The sequence below is a fragment of the Typha latifolia genome, chromosome 6, assembly GCF_019914945.1.
Source record: "Typha latifolia isolate L0001 chromosome 6, TyphaL0001v2, whole genome shotgun sequence".
NCBI classification, from domain to species: domain Eukaryota; kingdom Viridiplantae; phylum Streptophyta; class Magnoliopsida; order Poales; family Typhaceae; genus Typha; species Typha latifolia.
Window position 1 is genome coordinate 6,197,088 of NC_133091.1, and position 23,174 is coordinate 6,220,261.

A 23,174-nucleotide genomic window follows, 5' to 3' on the forward strand; every position below is an offset into this window, starting at 1 on the left:
TAATTATGGATGGATGAATAAGACATATGATGATTTTGTATAGTGGAAAAGAAATTATGTGATGTGATATAGATGATTGTTGATTGTATATAGAAAAGAATTTTTTGGATAACTTGTATGATAAATTATGTTTGCAAGATACTTGTGTTAGTAGGTATAAAATTTTAACTATATCGACAAGATGAATGATTTAATAGGGATATGTTTGTCTAATAGTACTGTTAGAGGATTAACGTCTCTTTTAAAATTTTAAGTTGATGATTACCAAATATGGTAATGAGCATAGAAAATATGATATAGATATAGTTATTAAATTATGAATGATTTCAGTAGCTGAGACTTAATATATATATTTTTGAATGACATGAAGGTAGGTTTAGTTTAGAAGTTGCTAATTATGTGAATATGATTAGATAGAGAGAATGTGAATGAGATGAACTATATAGGGTGATAGTAATTTGCTAAGGTGGTAGCATTATTAGTATATCTTGTATGACAGTGAAAAATGCTTTACCGATTTAGTTTGGCATCATTTTAGAGGATAAGAATGTTATATCATGTTGATTGTGTGTTTTTGATGATATTGGATTTGAGTCGAAAATATGTTGATTTATATTCATTTATGATTATTATGTAGTACTGATGACGTAGAATAATTTTGACCAGTGCTATAAGATTAAATTATTTAGTATATGCAGTGGGCTTTGTTCGGAGGATGTAATAGAATATTAAGTTGAAACTTTGAGGAATTATCATGTTTAGGTGATTTATTTATTAGAAATGAGATCCAACTTCGATCCCCTAAAGGCAAGTGCATAGGCTATTGAATCAAAAATAGAGACGTGGATATTAAATTCAGTGTTATGATATTGCCTTGATGATACAACTAGAGATGTATTTATATTGAATTATATATAGAGTATATGGCAGATATGACTTTGCATTATGATCGATAGATAATTTAGAAGTTGAACTAATTGCTTCATAGGACGGTAATGAAAAAAATATGGAGGACTATGATTTTTCTATATAGTGTATTGATGGATGTTTATTATATTGTTAGACAATAGAAAGTGATGTATAGAAAGTGACTATATTGGCATTTATATAACATTTGACTTACGTGTTAAATTATTACTAGAAGTTATTGAGCGAGCTTTTTGAATGAGAAGATTGATCTTAATAATTGTGATGACTTACAAATTGGTATTTAATTTTTGAGATAAAGATATCTGATTGGGAGATGATGATTATAGCATTGATAATTCTATTATAGTTTGTGAATTTTTTTTATTTTTAATGAATTAGAAAATTGAGGATATGAATTGATTTAAAGTAAAAGAGAAGATATGTTATTAAGGTTGATAATTATTATTCTTGGACGTCCTGTGATCCATATGAATAAATTGGTTTTAGTTGTTTTATTAGTAGATTAGATCATAATAGCATGAATAGTTTGGGAGATTGATTTCAGTAGCTTATTAGTTCTTGGATGGTACTTTATGGATGTATCTAAATTATATTTATGCATTCTTAATTATCAAGTATGATGGATTAGTGAATTCTTAGAACTTTAGTAGTTATATGATGCTAGGTTGATGTTATTGAGTATATGTTAATCGTTATTAGATATGGATTGGTATTATAAATGGAGTTTTATGTTGTCGAGTTATTAATTAGATAATTGTATTACTTGGAATTTATTAGAAAGTCATTGCATTTGAATATCATTAAATAAAGATCGTAGTGGATATTCTAGTAGCAATAGTGATTGAATTGATTATGATTGGATTAGAACTATGTGAATTAAGAAATAAATAGTTTGGATACGAAAAATAATTAATAGGAAGATCATTATAAATCAAATATTGTAGGTTAAAGAGAAGGATCATCGTGAAAAACTACTCCGCTAAATAGGTCCATTCTAGTGGGTCTTTTCTAGAGAAATTTAGGAAATCAAGCTTGACGGTCTGAGCTTGGATCCCAAAATGTGGTCTATCATCGTGGTCGAGGTCGGTCATGTAGGACATGGGCCCACGAGTCCGGCTCATGTCGCCAATAGGCTACACACAGGTTTGGCTAAGTTTGATAGTGTGTGCCCACCAAGTCATTCCATAATTCATCATCGGGCTCGTACTCATACTCGGGTCATGTTAATAGGTCCCAAATTGGTTTGCACGAGGTGGTCGAACCGGCTCGCAAAAATCTAGCCTGCTTCGAAATTCATGCACTTCATCATCTTCATGCAAATAATATAACCCTAAATCTAGGTTTGAATTTGGAATTTAGCCTAGGGGCGCCGCCACAAGTTGCATGGGGGGCGGTGGTAGCTAGGTTCGGTCGTGGGTCACCGACAATTGGCCCATAGCTGGTCCTCATAGAAGTGGAATGACGACGAGCGGCGGTGGAAGGCCGAACTCGAGCTAGTGTACTAGTGACCATGGCTCGTCATCGGCGGGTCCACCGACCCTAGGCGGTTGCGGAAGTGGCTTGGCCCCACTACATGGGAACGACGGTTGTGGGAAGCTGTGGCGTAGCTACCCCAACATAGGGGTAGCTTCCCGCTATGGTGGTCGACGATCGCTAGCGATTGCAACAGCCACCACTGGCTGGTAATTGACTTGAGGAAGTGTAACACCCAAACCCTAAACACGTGCATGGCACGAGCCCATACGGCACGTGCGTAGCACCTGACCATTTGGTTGGATACTAATAATCAAATAAACATGTAGCAACATCATAAATTTATCCACAATATCTAGACCGAGAATAACTCAAGTCTAACTGTCAACATCATACATATAACCCTACCTGGGCCCCACATAGGCCACAGCACATCATCAAGAGCTTTTCATAAGTACATATACACAACAGAGATATATGCATAATTATACAAGTACAAAGTCACATGCTAAAATATAAGACAAGGATACAGATACACTTTGGAGAAGGTCTACTGATACATTAGATAAGATAACTTATCTGGCATATAACACTAATCACACTCTACTTCTCACTCACCGATAAGACCTCTAAGGGAGAATCCTACTCATCTCGTTCACTTGGGTTTTTGGGAAAGGAGAAAACAAAGAGAGTCATGAGCTAAAAGCTCAGTGAATAGACCTTACCCCGAATCAGTGATGCCAAACAGAAAGTAAATCAAGTACTAGATAATATGAATTAGAAAGAGTATCATGTCATGAATGAGTAAATGAATGTGTCCTCAATAATAACTGATAAGAATACATAATCATCGACAATGAATAAATAGGTCACCACGTCATATGATCATCATAACTCTCTCTCAAATATGATATATGATGCATGCCGTCCATGACAATGCTATGATATCAAATGTAATCATATATGATGTATATTGACCACTCGATAATCAGGTATGTCAGATAATAATGAAATCATATGCATTTCTTAACATCACGATCATCACCGACATCCCGGTATAATATTATCATACTAGACCACTATGCACAGTCAACACCCGGTACCCGGTCTCAACATCATGCCCGAAAGCTCCGAGCATACTCTGCCATCGGCAAGGAGTATCTCAAATATAACCATACCCTGTCATCCGCTAAGGGTATCAACATCCAACCAAACCGGGCACCACACATAGTTGATAGAAATCTCGTGAGGATAACTCGCCACATATGCCCTAGCGAACTACATGTGTTCGATTGTCTGTGCACACAGACTCAACTGACATCGGACATGGGCCACGAGATATCGCATATCAGCAACCATAATCATCACTCCAGGCACCCCTAACCCTAGCGCCTACTCGGGTATCCTCATGCTTTCTATCAACTATCATATTAATCACATTTCATGCTTTCCTTCTAAATGTCAGATCACATACATATATCCAGTACGATAACGAGTCAATGTATAACAAGAATTTAAGTGGAATAGGAATCAAGAGAAAATAATGCAATGTAGTCTCCAACTGTATCGTCAACACATGCATACTCATGCTAATCTATTACATGCATACTCATGCTACAGATCAACTCGGTAAACAATCATAACAGTAGAATCATCTCTATATATATCACTAATGTACTCATATTCCAAATCAGCATAATCGAATGCATGATAAAATATGCTCGACTATAATCATCTCTAGATAAAATCATATAATCATGCTGGAGGCCAAAACATACATGTGCATAAATATATAATATAACCTAATTTGAGAAAAACGTCTAAGGGATAAGACTACTCACCACCACTACAAATACCAAACAACCACTTGTTCATGTTGCTACGATAACGATCAAACCTCAATAGCTAAGTCCACGGGGTCTTGAACAGGGGGGTCGGGAGCTGAAATTATTTATAACAAATATGTCAGTCTTTCTATTAATTAAAATTAACTCGACAAAAAGATGGTTTCTTGTTGTAATTATGTACTCTTCATTTATATAATTGTTTTATTATTTATTAACCATAATTATGTTATCTAATAGTGTATTTAAAATATAATTATCTACCTATTATTCTCCTTGATAATTAAGAAAATAAGAATTAAATTACTACAAATAATTACGTAAGAATATACGTACATAACCCTAATAATTACTATTACCTACCTAGGATAATAATAGTAATTTATATTGCAGGTGTTTTGCTAAACATGGTATAATTAGAATTATTTACTAACTATGATATAATTATATTTAATTTGTATAACCTAAATACATTAAATTAACTAAGCTAAATTAATTATGCATATATATATATATATAAATATAATTATATATAGTGCTGGGCTCAGCACCATGCACAGCAAGGCGCTGGGCCGAGCCCAGCATCCCTTGCAGGGTGCAGCTTGGGAGAGAAGGGAAGAAGGAGGGGGAGAGGAAGAAGAAAGAGAAGAAGAAGAAGAAGAAGAAGAAGAAGAAGAAGAAGAAGAAAGAAGAAGAAGAAGAAGAAGAAGATTGGGCCATGGGGGAGGGGTGCGGCCGCTGGTGGCCACTCAGCGGCTGGCCTCTCGCCGATGGCTCAATCTTTCGGCGGTCCGAGAGAAAGCCGACAAAGAGAGAAAGAGAGATAGAGAGAGAGGTAGAGAGAGAGAGAGAGATAAAGAGAGAAAGAGAGAAAGAGAGAAAGAGAGAGGGAAGCTCACTAGTGTTAGTGGAGGTGGCGGCGGCAGCGGGTAGAGTGAGAGAGAAGGGGTGTTTGAGAGAGAAAGAGAGAGAAAGAGAGGGAGATGAAAATGAATCCGAGAGAGAGAGAGAAAGAGAGAGAAAGAGAGAAGCGGTGGGGAGGGGGGCTACGGCGGCGGCGGCGGTAGGGGCCCACCGCGCCAGTTGGCTTGGCCAGGTTGGCCGGGCCGGCGCTTAGGGCGCGTGGCACCCATCTCTGCTGCCACTGCATGGCACGAGCTATTGTGCCATGCAAAGGCGCTTTTTTTTTTTTTTTTTTTGGGGCTTGGGTTATTGGGTTATTATAGGAAGCCCGCCGGTGGTCGTGGGAGTGCCGAACATGCGGCCACCAACCGCGGGTTTGCTGCAGCATAAACCACCATTGCTGGCGGTTTTTCTATTGGTGCCAATGCGAATGATGGCCTAGGCTCGGGTGCGGGGGTCTCGTGGAGGATACCGAACATGGCGGCGGGGCCAGGAGTGGCTGGATCACCGTCAGTGGGAAGCTAGGGTTGACCCTAGCTCCCACCGCAGGTGGGGAAGATGACATCGGGATTGTCGCAACCGGCTGCTCTAGCATCGCGTCGACGATGTTCTGGGTTTGTAGTGGATGGGGCCTCCACCATGGCCAGATGAGTCGTGGTTGGGGCTCCCCTCCACCTCCCTCACAAGTGCAGTTTTCTAGTCATGGCTGGCCGGATTTCGTTGTGGTCGGTGGGGCTAGCGGTGTAGGTCGGTGGGAGGCGGCCAGTAGGACATTTGTCAAGGCCTAGATTGAGTTCTTGAGGACAGTTTGAATCTCTTTCAACTCGGCCAAAAATTCTTTAAAAAATGCTTTTGCCCATGCTGGCGGCTCGTCATCAATAGTTGCTAGTGGCGGAAGGGGCGCTGCAAAAACTCCAACAGGAACGGAGATAAGTTCCTAGTCCTCCATGGTCGCTCCTTTGTTCATCTTGGATCACGTGGTAATCATTGTGTAAAGAATGTCGACTTTGATACCAATTGTTACATACCAGATTTTGAATGATCCGTCTGTAGGATGATCTTAAAATTTTGAGGGGTAGTAATCTCGAAAGTCTTAGATCTAATGACTTTGGAATGAAGTCAATCACGAATGAAAAGTTATGGTTAAAATAGTATATCAAGGTCGAAGTAGGACATAATAGTAAATATCCGACGTTGTGGTGGTCATTAAAGGGTGGTGGATGGCCGTAAGGTATGGTTGCTACTAGTGGAGGAAGATGGCTAGGGTTTGGAAGATCGGAGTGCTTCTACGGCTGTGATCTAATACTAGAAAAATAAATGCGATCTAACGACTATGGTAAAAATAAGAATTAAAATAATAACTTGGCTGAACTCATATTTATTTAATGATAATTATCAACACATGTCCACTCCTATTTATAGGAGTGAAAATCCCTAGCGGATCGGATCGACATACGAATTATCTAACTAATTTAAAATTAAAAAATAAGATAAAATTAACTAATTAACTTGACTTGACTCGATTTGACTCCACTTAACCTATATCTAACAGTGCATAACTAGGTGAATTACTTTATATATGGTTTGACCAAAATATGTACAAATAAGTATTTGATTGTAAAATATATTTAGATGATTTCTAATTTATGAATAACTATTGGTTATCCCAAAGGGTTGAAAAATATAATTTAGCATAAAATTTGTATTCCCCGGTATCGTTACTGGTCCTTCTCAACCAACCAAAGATATCCACGACCGCCAGAACGGTCCGCCCCTTCGTATCTAGCTGTGGCTGAGGAGATCATGAAAGCCGTGAATCACGTGAACGAGCCCGATTGGATCACCACACAGTTTCATGGATGTCTGGTGAGAGACGTACACCGTTATTTCCCATGTCATTCCCTTCCCTCTCCTCTCTCATATCTTAACTAATTAAATTCGCTCCCTTTCCTTGATTGGATCACCTCCATCTCTCCGACGACTATCTCTCTTCACTCGCCGGTTGCCGCCTCTATCTTTCTCCGGCGACTCTCCCTCTTCACCCCCCGCCTCCAAAAAGGTCTTCTTCTTCTTCTCCCGGATAGCCATATCTTATTTTCCATTTTTCTCAAAAGAATATTTGATCTTTTTGTTTCTGTCCTTGATCTGTTTTTTTTCTTATTTTTCTTGGTTGATTTTTCTTTGATAATTGATGATTTCTAAATTGGAATTTTCTTTTGGGTGGAGGAAAGAGGGATTTAAATCTGGGAAGAGATTGATTTTAACTTGAGAAGCAAAGAAGCGTTACCAAAGAAGACTCCACCTCCGCACATACGCACATCGGCACATCGGCACATCGGCACGCCGTTGTTGAGAAGCACGCCGGCACGTTGGCACGGCACTCCACCTCGAGCCCTCGTCGACTCTTTCCTCCACGATCCTACATCAACTCTCGTCGTTGATCCGTAGTCTCCCTCGACTCCGGCCGTCGTGGTCTGGATCTTCTTCAATAGTTGACATCGACCAAAGTTCTCGTGGATCTACTCGTTTCTTGATAGGTATGTATTGTAGTTTTGGTAGATACGAAGAGATCGCATTTTCTTCTTATCATCGCTTGAGAATCTTGAGTTATTAGTACAAGAAGGTGCTGGTCTATCCTCTTTCTGAGGTAGGTTGCGATTTTTTTTTTTTTTTCGTTTTTAGGGTATGCGTTTTGAGGGTTTGAATTTTGAGAGCTTGTCCACGGCGCGTTCGTTTTTTTTTTTTTTTAATTATCGGTGAAGGGGGAGCCCCAATCTCTATTCACCATCATCGACCGCCATCCGCCACAATCAAAACCCATCCCCATCTCTTTCCCTCACACTCCCCAATGATTCCGACCGCCTTTAAGACTCTTCAAGACGCCGACAGTTTGACGATCCGACTACTCCGACAGGTCGTTCTAATTAACCCATATAGACCAAGTCTTGCTATTTTTCAGTCTGTCATGCTAATTCCATCCACTGCAGTTTGCATTTCATTTGATAGAAATAATTCTAAACATCAAGGTGGCTTGCGTTTGCTGCTTGTTTGCATTTTTATGAGGTACAAATGCAGTTGATCTCCATTAACAGAATCTAATGGAGCAAAGGAAGAAAATCTAGTAGAGAATGAATTGGCTTTGGTTGACTCAGCTTACTGTTGAAAAGGTTTATGCCACATTCGATTGGTGATTTCTTTCTTCTTTCCTGCCAATTCTTTCTTGATTCCCTCATCAATTTGCTTGGCCTTCTTATTAAGTGCCCATTCTCTCACCACATCCTTAAAGCAAATCCCTGGTTCTATTTTTAGGTGGAGTCTTTATTATTTTCTCCTTTTAAAAGCCATATGTGAGCTAGCACATGCCATTCTACTTTAATCCTGGTCGACTCTTTGTAAACCAAGTTAGGCATTTGTTCATAAGTGTACTTTGCAAATCTAATCAAAGCATTGTACATATTCTGTAGATAATAAAAAGTGTGCCGGCAAAATTAAAAGTAATTTTGGTTTTTGGTGTAAATGACCCAAGAACAGTTTAGGTTTTTTACAGAGCAATGATAATTGCTAATTAAATATCAAATTGAGAATAAGGATAATGATGTTAATTAAGGAGAATTTACTATTTTTTCCTGATATTTAGTCATTTAAACTGCACTTGTGGAGACAGAAGGCATCCAAGGAGGAAAAGGATGGCAGCTTATAAAAGGACATAGTTACTAACATGAATTGATTAGTTGATTTTGTGAGTTTTTTCTCTTATATATAGATGGTAATAATAGGTTCATTTTGTATTTGTATCCGATTAAGATTCAATTTGTATTCGTATCTATTTAGTATCCGACGTATCCAAAAATATATTCGTATTCCTTTAGTTAGGGTATGGTTTTTTAAATTTTGCTATCCGTCCAATATCTGTATTTGAATCCATATTTGGAGCAAAAATATAGATTTAGATGTGGGTTGAGCACTAGAATATTTTTATACTAACCGTTTCCACCCCTACCTATGATCTTGATGTTTCCAATGAGCTTTGAATTCAGTCATCTTGATCATGTCTATTATCAATGTTGACTGATAAGGTTCAACCCTTGATTCAATGACATGATTAGGGACCGAATTTGACTATAAACTTGTTTATTGAAAAATTTGGCTTACAAACTTGATGGAATCTGGAAATTATAACAAAGATGAAACTTTTATTCAAACCAAATCCAAATTGTCTCACTAATGAATGCATCCTTATCTGATGCCTACATTGTTGAATGATCTAGTTCATATTCATATCATGGTAAGATCTGATTTGTATTCAATTCGTATTCGTAGCCATTTAAGATCCGATCCTTATCCAATCTATATCCATATTCTTTTAGTTTGGATATGGTCTTAAATATTTCTATCTGTTCAATATCCATATTTAAATCCGTACTCAGAGCAAAAATATGGAACCGGATATAGGTTGAGCAATATCCATATTAAAATTTTCTCCTTCTCCTTGATAGATCTCTTTCATTTCACAATTCCAGCTTTTGTGGTTTCCTGAATCCCTAGTAAGTAATATGATACGATCCGACCACATGGATTAAGTCAATCAAGTTAGTTGAGTCAAGTCAAGTCAAGTTGAGTTAGTTAGATTCATCTTGTTACTTTAAATTTTGAATAAAGCGAATAATCCATATGTGAATCTGATTCGCTAGGATTTTACTCCTATAAATAGGAGTGGTCCTGAGTTGATTATTATCGTGGAATTGATCATTGAGTTTAGTTATTTTATTATCTCATCTTTATCTTTTATTTCAGCCGTTAGATCGTTCCTATCTTCGTAAGAGTAGATCGTAGCCGTAGAACCTCCCAAACTTTCAAATTCTAGCCACCAATTTCCTCCACGAGCCACCCTACTCTATGGCCATCCACCACCACCCCTCCGAGAATTGCTGCAACGTGAGATAATTACTATTTTATCCCATTTTAACCTTTCTTTATTTTATTTTTAACTTTTCATCCAGACCTTGAATTTACGTGAAACTAAAACCATTAGAATCCTAGCTTTAGAGACTATCTTCCACAAAAATATCATAATTTTTTTACATCCAGATTGGTCGAAATCTGGTTCATAACACAGTGAACCTTAATTTGAGTCGGGCACTTGATCGAGAAAGATCGTACTCTTTTTTGTTTATTTCTATCTTTGTTTGGATATTGTTTTTGGATTCTGTTTTTTGTTGGGCTATCATCTTCTTGATGCTTGTGTGCTGTAAAATCGAACTTTGAGTGGGTTATTTGATGGTTTGTAGATCTCAAGGTGTTTGATTTTGAAGGGAGTCGAAGGGTTTGACCTTGATGGATCGCGCCGAGCTCACAACGGAACAGGTTGGTGATTTAATCAAATTGTTGTTATTGTTTTATTTGGTTGTAATGCCTAGTTCTTTTTATCTTGCATCTTATTTTGTGATTATCGATTTAAGGTAGAATTTTGGCATCATCAAATGTTTGATTTTGAAATATTATAGTAGTTAGTAGGTGATGGCAAGCATACTTGTGACCTTTATTGGACATGCTTGTAGTTCATCTATGGAATCTTTCTAAAAAGTGCATGCATGTACATGGCAACCAAGAGGTTTCATCGAAACCTGTGGATTGGGTACGCAATGAACCTAGAGTGGGTCTTAAAGCTAAATAAATTTCCAATATATTGTTTCATATGTTAAACTAAATCACAACTATGTAATTAGTAATGTCATATGAAATTCAAGCAAATGACAAAATTAAAAAACAAAAAGCTAGAAGAGTTAAAAGAATATAGATGTAGAGCCGGTGCTGCTGTTGTTTGTGCGTAGGACCGTCCATTACTCCTGTCCTAGGGCTAAAGTATCAAAAAGAGTTACTAGTTCGAGATAGCATCATGAAAAAGAATTATGATATATGGCGCCTAGAAGGCGTTAATCTAATTTTTAATCAAATTAGGGTGCATCATTTTCATATGCTTAGTTCCCTTGTTCTACTTGATGAAGGTAGCTAGAAGTTTTGGAGTATAATTAATGAAACATATTATATCTAGGGGTGGTAGTCGGGTTGGGTCGTGATATTATTAACACAAACACAATTCATTTGTTAAATGGGTCAGAGTTTTTATACGAATATGACCTGTCCATTAAATGGGTTATACGAGTCTATTTATAACGGGTGGCACAAGTTTTTGAAATTTATATAAGTTATTCAGAATTTCAGATTATAAATAAATTTTTTCGACGTATAAACAAGTTAGTTAGGTCGTAAATGGGTTGGCTGGTCAAGTCATAAATATGTTAAATAGGTTGAGATAATAAATACAAATACAACTTGTTTAATAATCGGAATAGACAAGTTGACCCATTTATGACCCAAACTCGATTAAACTAAACCCAGACCCTTTAAAATGTTAGGTTACCGTGTCGGGTCAACTTCTGCTAATGGTAATTATTATCTTTGGTTTTAATGCCTTATTGTACATGTTTCTAGGTCCTCAAGCGCGACATACCATGGGAGACTTATATGTCAACTAAGCTCATCACTGGAACATGTCTCCAGCTGTTAAGGCGCTATGACAACAGAACTGAAAGCCAGAGAGCTGCTTTGCTTGATGATGTGAGTTGGTTAATTATTTGCATCGTGATTTCTGAAAAAAGATGTCAATTTTCCGCGCTATATCAGATTTGTTATTTTCTATGGATTTTTGTAACTCCCCCATGTTATTGCAACTCTGCAATTATTTTTTACTTTCTGAAGTATGAAATTATCAATAGCTTAATTTATTGTAAGCTCATACTTTAATTTATCATAGCTGGTTCTGATCTACTACATGAAATTCTATAATGTAAATGCTTCTTAAATTGTTTATTCTCCACTATCTAGACTGTAGACCATCTTGTGAATTCATATTTTCTGTGCATGGAACTATTACAAGTTGAGAAGGTTAACCATTGATCTGCAAAATGATTAGAATTTGTTATTGTCCAAGTTAGAGTAGCAAAGTTAGTTTATTTAGATTTTGAGCATATTGATATGTAAATTGTGCTTTTGAGTTGCATAAATCCATGCCATTATCAGACACTTGGATATGGTGGTTACTTTAAGTTCATATATTACAGGATGGGCCAGCTTACGTTCGGGTTTTTGTGAACATCTTACGGGACATTTCTAAGGAGGAAACAGTAGAATATGTGCTCGCACTTATTGATGAATTTCTGACAGGTTAGAAATGGTACAGAAAGTTGATTACAAGTAATGTATTACAAACAAACTTGAATATGTCTCTTTTGCAGCAAATCCCAAACGGGCTAGAATCTTTCATGACAAATCTTTGGGTGAAGATACTTATGAGCCTTTCTTAAGTTAAGCTTTTATTCCTTTTGCTTCCTTGTGTTATCATTTTTAAAGTAGGTTGTTGCATAGCTTGGTCATAGGAAAGATATTTATTTCTTATACTTTTGAGCCATTATAACATATTTTTTACACTCTTATTCATATTTCTTGAATAATCTGATCACCTCCTTCTGACGCCATTTTAATGATCTAGCATCTAGTATCCCATAAATGGTTATGGTTATTTATGAGTTCATTTAGCATTTCTACACTTCATGACTTCATCCAAGCTTACTATTTTGTTGCATGGTAATTCAGTGTAGTCAGATATATCTTGCCATTTATTTCGAGTGATTGACAGTAAAATACCCATTTTCAGATTGCTTTGGAAAGGCAACTGGTTCATACAAGAAAAAAGCTGTAAAATTTTGTCTCTGATAGTGAGGTGCTTCTTAATCTCTGGACAAATTGATATGCCAGATATACTTGATTAACAGAATATCTGACCTGTACTGCTTGATGCTTATAGTGTGCGGCCTAATGTTCAGAATGGTATGACTCCGAATGGAGAATCTTCATATTCAAAGAGCAAGTCTACAAGCATTGATGATGTGCTAAAAGGCCTCGTCGAGTGGCTATGTTCGCAGGTTCGAATTTTCAGGATGCAAGTTGATATACAAACTGATTCTTACTTTTCCATGGTTGTAGCCATAGACAACTAAATGTTTCAAATGTATGAACTAATTTGTAGACTTGTAGTTTATACCTTTGCTGATTTTTTGTTCTTGTTTATGCTTTTACGTGATACGCAATCAGCAGTGTGAATATTGTTGGTAAAGTTGACAACAATATGGATGGAGAGCTTTCAACAATATTGTTAGCAACTGTCAAATTTGCAGTTAAATGAAGATATGAATTTTGTTCTCCTTTTAACAAAATCACATTATTTTGCAGTTGAAAAATCCATCTCATCCGAATCGTTCCGTCCCAACAGCTATAAATTGTCTGGCCACTTTGCTAAGAGAACTATCTGTTAGATCTTCGTTTGTCCAAGCAGATGGTGTAAAATTGCTAATTCCATTAATATCCCCTGCATCCACCCAGCAATCCATTCAGGTGAGAATTTAGTTCCTTATGAAGCTTGGTTTTTTCACATTCCTATATGTTAATGATATTAATATGTAGGTCGAAATAAGTGATTAACTTCTCATATTTGTAAATCATGCTACTTCTTTCTTATGCCTATATTTATTAGTAGTTAGCCCTCTTTTTCAGCTCACAGCATAGTAAAATGTAGCCAGACAAGCAAGAATTTTTTTCCTGCAGTATGCCTTACAGTTGGGCAATTTTCTTTTGTAATTGTAAAGCAGTAGCTTATGAGGATTAAGCTTGAAGATTATTGTTCTTTTGCTGTGCCAATCTTCATGTAGTTTGATGTTGACTTGGTTGGTACTGTTAGCAAAGGGAGAATCCCATATGGATGGTGCTGATAATTCATTTGTTTTCCACTATAACAAATGTCTATCTATTCTGTTTTTCTGTATTTAAGTTTTTTCACATCATTTAAAACTAAATGATTCCCATTGCAGATTTCTTCTAATAATGAGGCTTGCTTTTGTTAAAACCATGTAGTTTAATCAAGTTTTTTGGGATTCCAAATATCACCATTGTATCATTTATCAAGTTGAGTCTACATTGTTGAGTATCTAGAATGTTCCCTTGATACACGACCCCAATGGGCTCCATCAATTGCGCTGCATCATGGCTGCATTCTATGTAACTTGCACCACCCTACAAATCCTGCATTAATACCCCCACACTTGTTGCAAAGGGTGTGTTTAGTTGATGAAAAATAGAGAATAAAAATGACAATTTTTAAGAAATCCATTACTTTATTGAATGAAGAAATAGAGTGGGAAGTGAATTCTTTTTATATACTGTATACTATTATTAATTGTAATACTACTCATTTTTTCTAATTTTTACCAAACACTGCTAAATTATGATTACTTACTCACTTTCATAATTTTCTTTCCCTACTCATCAATCAAACACACCCAAAGGAAAATTGAACACCACATGAGATTCATAGTACCAATGCTTTGTGGCTGGAGTATCAACTTGGCGGTCGAATGAATCTTGAATAACAATATATTTTGGGGTCTAATTTGCAAACTCCCTTGGTTATGTCTAAAATGTTTAACTTAATAGTGTTTAGTGGACTTTTAGTTTCAGCCTTCAGGTTTCAAAGATTTAAAAAGGCATTCTATTTTCGGAAAGTTAAGACTTTTCACTGATGCTTAGGAACACTCATTCTAATTTGAACTGAAACAACATCACATTTTCTTGGAGTAAGCATTTACATACAGAAGTTATATGGCAATCTAGAAGTTACTTATGATTAGATATTAGTCACATTGACATTTTATGATTAGTAGGAAGTCAAACCTGAACCGCATGAGTGCTGATGGAGATGTTTCTTCAATGACTGAGGAAGAAATTGAATCCTAGCTATATAGTTGCTTTTTCTTTTAAGCTTGCTCCATAACTTTTTAAATGTTGAGGTGTCACAAATACGTAGGCATAACTTAGTATGTTTTTATATGATGATAATTATAGAGTTCCTAAATTATCTGATACACTTTCAATATTCATGTTTTCCCTCCTTTTCTGTTTGCAGCTTCTGTATGAAACTTGCCTCTGTGTTTGGCTCTTGTCATATTATGATGCTGCAGTTGACTACTTGGCCACTACTAGGGTCATGCCAAGACTTGTAGAGGTTGTAAAAGGATCCACTAAAGAGAAGGTGAGAGTTTATTTATATTTTCTTGTTTGTACATTATATTCTAAATTTAATGATATTTAACATTGCTATTGTATTGCATATATTGAATGAAGGTTGTGAGAGTTGTTGTATTGACCTTCCGAAATATGCTACCTAAAGGGGCATTTGCGGCTCAAATGATAGATCTCGGATTGCCACAGATAGTCCAAAATTTAAAAGTTCAGGCATGGAGTGATGAGGTGATATTTTGGTATCTTTTCACCTTATATATAGTTATTAAAATTGGGGCATGAAAATATTATTCTTATTTGATTATGAATAAAATTTTAGCTTTTCTTATAGAGCAGAGAATTTTATCTTTTCACCAAAATATTAACTAGGTAAACTGTATCACTTTATCCATTGCAAAGAATTCAGTTTGTCCTTTTTGTCTTCTGCAAGAAAATTACATGAGAGAACCTATAATGTGCATTCTATGATGCATTTATTTCATGTTTAGTGATATCATGCTCATGGATTGAAATATTGGCCGATCCTGATTTGTATTGCTGAAATGGAAGACTGCTACAACTGATATGACCGATATATATTATTTTTTTAAGCATCCAATTCTTATTCTAAAGGCAATACTTGAACCTTGATTATGCTCTAATTAGGTTAGTTTGTAACTATGTCTTGCGTTACTTTTAGGATGTTGAGAGTTATTTTGGATATTAGCACCGGGTATAAGTGTATTAGTACAAACATAGCACTTTCTTGTTTTTAGGCATTGAAGGGTGAGTTGATAATTAGCTCCCAGCTTAAGGAATTCCAAAAATATTAGTTGAGAACATGGTTTGAAGGATTGTCTGATCCGGATCTGGATCGGCTGATTCCAATTAATTGATTGGGATTGGTCAATCCTCTTCCACTATTTCTCGATTGTTCTCTCTTTCTCTCTTTCTCTCTTTCACTATTTCTCTTTCTGTCTTTCTCTATTTTTCTCTCTCCTTACCATAGCTATTGCTTCTCCGACGCACAAATCCAGCTCTAGCAATCTCCACTGATCCAGATCCAACTTGGACGACCTATGTGATTTTTTTTTTTTATTTCTCTCTTTTATTTCTTCATGGTAGTTATTTTTCTTCTCTCTCTCCTTCACTATGGCAAAGTTTTTTTTTTCTTTTTGTTTCTTCCACTTTCTCTCTCCTTCATTGCAGGAGTTCTAAGTAAGTTATCACTTTTTTTAAACTTTAGATTTCATATGTTAGTAATTATTATTTTCTTATTTTTTTAAATTTGAGATTTTCTTTTGTATTTTTAAATAATATTTTGAATCTTATGTAACTAAAAGTAGCTTGATATGATCCGAGCAACCGATTTGGTCGATACGGTCGATACATATCGCTTTTTTGGGAGGCCGATCTTGATCCCGATTTCGATTTTTTGAACCTTAGTTAAGAAAGGTCTACTATGTTTCCAGGCTTATAAGAAGAACATGGTCTTTATCTTATTTATGTGAGAGGACTTGTTTACAAAAAGAATAATGGCTCCCCTTGGTTGGCTGCATTGATGGATATAATGATCTAGCTGGAGTGCAACACCAATTCTTCTTTGTGCCATTTCACATACAGCTCACATGCACCTGATCTTATCTCTTACCATGTGTTTGGGGAAAGAATGTTGCATGGATTGGGAAGTGCATAAAAAAAAACAGTGTGTATGTGCCTCTGTTGGTCTTGGGAGGGACTTCAAGATGGATTAACAGATAGGTAGGTCGATGCAGCAAGTGAGCAGTTCCACTTCCTTCTATTTACTCCTGATTTCATTGTCTGCCTGCAACTTTGTTGCAAGCAACAAATGTACCTGTAAAAGAAAAAGAGATCCAAATTGAACTGTCTGTATCCCCTCCTTTTTATCTCAGTTCTTTCAGGTCAAACCTGATATTCTTCTATTATTCCCTCTTTACTCTGTATTTCCTTCCATTTACTATTCATAGTTCAAGACTTCAAGTATTTGTTCTTCATTGGCAAATTTGCACTTGATGATCTGATGACATATAATTTTCTGCACATAATCTTTTGATTCAATTTTCATCTCAGAGAAAAATTGTAGATACATGTAGAACACCTACTTCCAGAGTAAGTTGGAAATCATTGCACTAAATCTTCTTAAAGACAGCAAGCACATTTGTAACCATAAATGCTATCTCTACTAACTCTTTAGCTTATCTGCATTGTAGCCAATGCGAACTGTTATGTGCCCAGTTTCCCCATCATTTGGTTGCTATGCTAACTTAGAAGTATTTTTATGATGATACATCTAATTTACATATCTGTAAGATCAGAAGTAGGATTATCAAAATAATCGAGCTGTCCACTATCACCCTTGGCCATTCAGCACCCGTCGTGTGGGCTAAGGCTTTGATGGAGTCCGTCGACTTATTGAGAGAATTATTGAAGGAGATCCAAACCACCCTTAAGGACTTGATTCAGGCCTTGATAGAGACTATTAGCGCCCTCTATTGACCTACACCACTAGTACCCTTGGCCATGGCCGAAATTGGCCCTCGTGGCGTGAACGATCCAAGCCGTGATAGAGGGGACTAGCTGGCCCAAGCTGCGACCTTGACCTCTCTTCTGGCCTCGGTGGAGCCTCCCCAACCGCCGCAGAGCCTCCCAGACGTTCCTGCCACGTCGGCTTCACCCGCACTAGTGGCCGGGGGTCATCTTCCCCACCCATGGTGGGAGCTAGGGCCGAAAATCCTAGCTTTCCACCATAGGCAATCCAGCCCCTATCAACGCTGAACTTCATGTCCACCTTTCTCGAACCACTTGCAATCTAGCCCAGGCCACCGTTCGCGTCGGTACTGGCCAGAAGACTGCTAACAATGACGATTGAGGCTGCAATAAAGTTGCGGCTGGTGGTCGCGGGTTCGGCATTCCAGCAACCACCGACGGCCACAGTTGGCCTCCTCGGGCTAACTGCCACCCAATGGTGGCCACCGCAGCCGCTGGAGACTACTGCATGGTTAAACCTGACAGCCACACTTGTAGCGTTATTGACCGAGAGAGGCCACGTCAAGGTGGCTTCTGTAGGCCTAGCCGCCACCTCAGCTCCATGGCAGTGGGACAACGGCCACCAACCGTAGCTGTCGGGGGTTGGGGAAGCTGTTGCTTTAACCCAAGCCTGAGCTTGATAATGGGCTTCAATCACCGTTTGCTGCTGCTCTGCCGTTGCAAGGACCATCTGGAGGTTGACTATCGGCGGTCGATAACCTTGCTCAGTCGCTGCCGATGCCTATACAACCCATAGCAGCGCCCCTAGGGCGAAATCCAATTTCAACCCTAGGGTTAGGGTTAGGGCAATCCTATGAAAGAGATGAAGTGCACTTTGTGTGAACTAGTTTGAGACTTATGTGCATGACCTCGAGCCTGAATACATGCTTGAGGACGACTAGTGGAATGAACCGGTGGGCCTACGCCATCGGACTGAGCCGTATCTGTATGCAAACCCATGGGCCTACGAGCACAACGTAAACTAAAAGATCCAACTTGTGTGGTAGTCACTTTGAGGACAAGGTATTGGAAGCGTGGTGGATTGTTATGATCCGATCAAGGAGTCGAGTTAGTTTGGTTGAGTCGAGTGAGTCAACTTGAGTTAGTTAGTTAGCTTTATCTTATTATTTTGAATTTTAAATAAATCGGATAATTTGTAGGTGGATCCGATCCTTTAGAATTTTTACTCTTATAAAATAGGAGTAGAAATCATCGATCATGGATTGAATCTAAATTTAGCTAAATTATTAATTTTGTATTTATCTTTTACCGTCGTCGTTAGATGTTAGATTGCTTTATCTTTCTAGGAGTAGATCATAGCCGTAGAAGTGTTTCTATCTTCCAAACCCTAGCCACTTTCCTCCACCAGCAACCACCCTACTTTATGGCCGTCCACCACCACCCATGGCCGTCCACCACCCTCCGACGACTACCGCAATGTCGGTTATTTACTGTTCTATGATTCTATCCTATTTTGACCTTACTCTATTATTTTATTAATATCTTTTCATCCATACGTTTGATTGATGTGAAACCAAAGTTATTAGAATCCTATCTTGTGAGGTTATCACTACCTAAATTTTCACAATTTTCTCATATTTAGATCGGTCCAGATCTAGTGCGTAACATTATACTTTATTTCTATCTTGATTCAAGCTTGAATCAATTTAAACTAACTTAGCTCGAAAATGGCTTGAATTAATAAGGCTTAAAATTATTAATTGATGAGCTCGTTTAGGCTCAAGTTTGAAATTGACTTGAAATTGGCTCGAATTGAAATTATTTTAATTCAAGCATGATCACAAATCTAGGCTTGAAATTAATTTCAATTCAAGTTTGATCAGAGCCTGGCTCGATCAAGCTCGCCTCAGTTACACCCCTAGTCAGAAGGGAGAAATATTAAGGAGAAATGTTAACCCATATACAGATGACACAAACTCTATTAGGGGCCATACTGGGCCATACTTTTGAATATTGCTAGATTTTATATAGTCAGTCTCAGTCATGTCATTCTGTATCTGATTTGAGCCACCTCAAACAATCAAAAAGTGGTATTAGTTTTCAAACTTCAAATTTTCTATTTTTTTTAAACTGATGAAAGAACTGTCATATCCTTTATTTATTTATTATTATTATTGCTTTTTCTTTTAATCAAGTAGAGTTGGACTTACTGCTCCTCATTTGTTTCTGATTGTTCTTTTGATGATATATAGGATTTGTTGGATGCATTGAATCAGCTAGAAGGAGGGCTGAAAGAGAACATTAAAAGGTTAAGCTCCTTTGAGAAATATAAGCAAGAAGTACTTCTGGGTCATCTTGACTGGTCCCCCATGCACAAGGATCCAGGATTCTGGCGTGAGAACATCACAAACTTTGAAGAAAATGATTTCCAGGTATTGCCCTGCAGCTCTGACTGTTATCTTAATTATGACCATTCTGGCTAATGTAGAACCATGACTAGGACCCCGAATGCTTGTGAATATTTGAGTCAAGCTGCATAGGCTCCTAGCATATCTGCGAACCGTGGTGGTTTCAACCATTTTTACTGATGATTTAACTGTTAGCTTTATCTTAAGTGGCTGGAGTACCTTCCACAACACTGCTGTATACTACTTAGTAAAGAGTCTGCTATGTGATTTTCTTGTCTATAGTAACTTGCGGTTCCCAAGCACATATAATTTACTAGCTTCTAGTTTACATCAGATATTTCTCTGAATATGCAAGCCTTATGAAAAGTTTATTGCAGATTCTGCATGTCCTTATGACAATTCTTGATGCATCGAGCGACCCAACAGCACTGGCCGTTGCCTGTTATGACATATCTCAATTCATTCAGTACCACCCTGCTGGGAGGATTGTTGTTTCAAACCTCAAGGCAAAGGAGCGGGTCATGAAGCTAATGAATCATGAAAATACAGAAGTGAGAAAGAATGCCCTTCTATGCGTCCAGAGACTTTTCCTTGGTACCAAGTATGCCAGTCTTTTGCAGTCTTAAGCTTGTTGCTTGTATGTATGTTCATCTTGGATCCAAAAAATGCCCATGCTATCAAAGACTAGCCTAAAAAAATAAAGCCTTGGCTATTGAGTAGTAATCGTGGATTACAAGTGGGAAGGAAAGGACTTTTAAGAATTGTCATCCTGTGAGGTTATTCGTTTACCACTTTTCCTTTGTACCATGTCTGTCTGTCTTTTGCAGTATTAAGCTTGTATTTATGTTTATCTTGAATCCAAAAAACGCCATGATATCAAAGTCCATAGCCTAAAGAATAAAGCCTTGGCCGCTGAGTTGTATTTGTGGATTACAACTGGGAAGGAAAAGACTTATGAGAATTGTCGTCCTGTGAGGTTATTTGTTTTCCATGAGTCGCAGATTAGTGTATGACAATGTACTATTTCTTCCTATATGTAATAAATCTTACTGCTTGTTTTGTTATTTCAATAATGTTATTGACATGTTGCCTGATGTTTGGGCAACTTTTGACTGAGGACTTGTATGAGCAGTATGCTTGTTTTGCCTGATTCACTTCTATTATTTCTTGTATCATCTTTTTCTACCACTTATTTTCTTTCGCGTGATTTCATAGGATTCAACAAGCAAGCAATCGCAATTTTTTATCTGATGACTAGTGATTTTCTACGGATACTCGGGAATGTAGCATCTGCAACATTAATAGATGAAAAACATGCAGCATAAATTCACATCCATGATGTTGGAAGCTGATGAAAGTTTCATTTACACTCTCATCCATGATGTTAATCCTGATAGAAGCTGGATCCTTGGTGGGGGGTCTATGGTGACTTGCCACTCTGATAATGCCTCTCTTTGGTCCCGCATCTTCTATCCCTCCAACAGCTCTTACCCTCTTGCCTGTGGGTGATTTTAACGCTATTTGCAGTTCCTCTGAGAAAGGTGGTGGCCTTGCCTCTAAGCTCCTCCCGGCTGACATCTTTCTCCCTTAACATAAGCCGTGCCAAGCTCCTAGATTTAAGTTTTATTAGTCCAGTGTACACTTGGTGCGTGAGAGGGTTGACGGAGCTTTAATTTCGCCCTCTTGGTGTATAGGATTTCCTACTAGTTATTAGAACCAGACTAGATCGGGTGATCAAACCGGTGAATAGACCACCAAACAGTTTGGTTTTATTATTAGACTGGATAAGCAATTGACTCCGTAAAAATCGACAAGCCTGGTGGTTGAACCAGTGACCTGTGCAATCTGGTTGGTTTTTTGCGAGTTGGTCGAGTCTCGTATTTTTGCAAATTACCCAATTATCCTTAATATGTAATTCTATACCTGTAACTACCCCGCCCGGCATAGGCATGTGTATGCCCACATGCCCACACGGCACGTGCAGTGCACGCGATAAGACGGGCGGAGCCCGTCACGCACAAATACTCCTGTGCACATATAATCATAACATCATCAAATAAAACTTGCTAACCTATCCATGATCACATAATCCATCACGAAATAAATCATACTAATAACCAAATAAACCTATTAACATAAGAATATTCAAGGTCTACAATAATATACACTAGACCACTATATAGTCTAGCTGGACCCACACAGGCCACAACAAACCATCAAAATACAACTAAACCAAGAGTACACTATGATTCGACGTGTATTATACAAATCATCGTCTAATACAAAAGAGTACAAATATTAAATACTCGTACAACTCAATTTCTATATAAACTATCATCTATACCATCTCGCATCTATAGCTCACATCATCATCGCTCTAAAATATCTTCTCAAGATATCTCAAGTCGCTATCACGTACCACATATCTGAAGGAGTTAGAAAAGAAATAAAGAGAGTCATGAGCAAAAGGCTGAGTGAATAGATCTTACCCCGAATCAGTGATGCCAAACAGAGAGTAAATAATGTACTGGATAATATGAATCAGCAAGAACATTATGTCATGAATGAGTATATGAATATATTCTCAATAATATATAAATAAAAAGTAGATAATATGTCATAACTGATAAAATACATAATCCTAGACAATGTATAAATAAATCTCTAAGTCATATCATCATCATAACTCTCTCTCTAATATGACAAATGATGCATGCTGACCATGACCATACTATGATATCAAATACAACCATATATGATGCATATTGATCACTCGATAATCAGGTAACTAAATGATAATAAAATCATATGCATTTCTCAACATCACAATCATCAGCGATATCTCAGTATCATATCATCATACTAGACCACTGTGCATAATCAACACCCGGTACCCGGTCTCAACATCATGTCCGAAGGCCCAAAGCATACTTCGCCACCCGCAAGAGTATCTCAAATATAATCATACCCCGCCACCTGCTAGGGTATAAACATCTAT

General features: G+C 37.5%; 1 protein-coding gene across 3 annotated transcripts; it reads left to right on the forward strand.

The window, feature by feature from the left end:
• Positions 1–6,991: 6,991 nt before the first annotated feature.
• On the forward strand, positions 6,992–21,240 carry LOC140791087 (probable V-type proton ATPase subunit H). Of its 3 annotated transcripts, none has more exons than XM_073141479.1 (13): positions 6,992–7,209; positions 7,377–7,687; positions 10,439–10,514; positions 11,643–11,768; positions 12,272–12,374; positions 12,446–12,513; positions 12,863–12,930; positions 13,015–13,132; positions 13,440–13,601; positions 15,166–15,291; positions 15,384–15,509; positions 20,021–20,200; positions 20,554–21,240. In XM_073141479.1, exons 3-13 carry the CDS (start codon positions 10,485–10,487, stop codon positions 20,800–20,802), a joined length of 1,356 nt encoding a protein of 451 aa, XP_072997580.1. In that variant the 5' UTR covers positions 6,992–7,209; positions 7,377–7,687; positions 10,439–10,484; the 3' UTR covers positions 20,803–21,240. The 3 variants fall into 3 exon arrangements, with proteins under 3 accessions (XP_072997580.1, XP_072997579.1, XP_072997581.1); XM_073141478.1 differs by having other exon boundaries at positions 7,382–7,687; XM_073141480.1 differs by lacking the exon at positions 7,377–7,687.
• The last annotated feature ends 1,934 nt before the right edge of the window (positions 21,241–23,174 follow it).

What these genes read in the sequence shown, in the direction of transcription:
- LOC140791087 (XM_073141479.1), top strand. Translation starts at nt 10,485, where the DNA reads ATGGATCGCGCCGAGCTCACAACGGAACAG. An exon ending in TCGAGTGGCTATGTTCGCAG is followed by an intron (nt 13,133 to 13,439) that starts GTTCGAATTTTC and finishes ATTATTTTGCAG; the next exon opens with TTGAAAAATCCATCTCATCC. An exon ending in CCACCCAGCAATCCATTCAG is followed by an intron (nt 13,602 to 15,165) that starts GTGAGAATTTAG and finishes TTCTGTTTGCAG; the next exon opens with CTTCTGTATGAAACTTGCCT.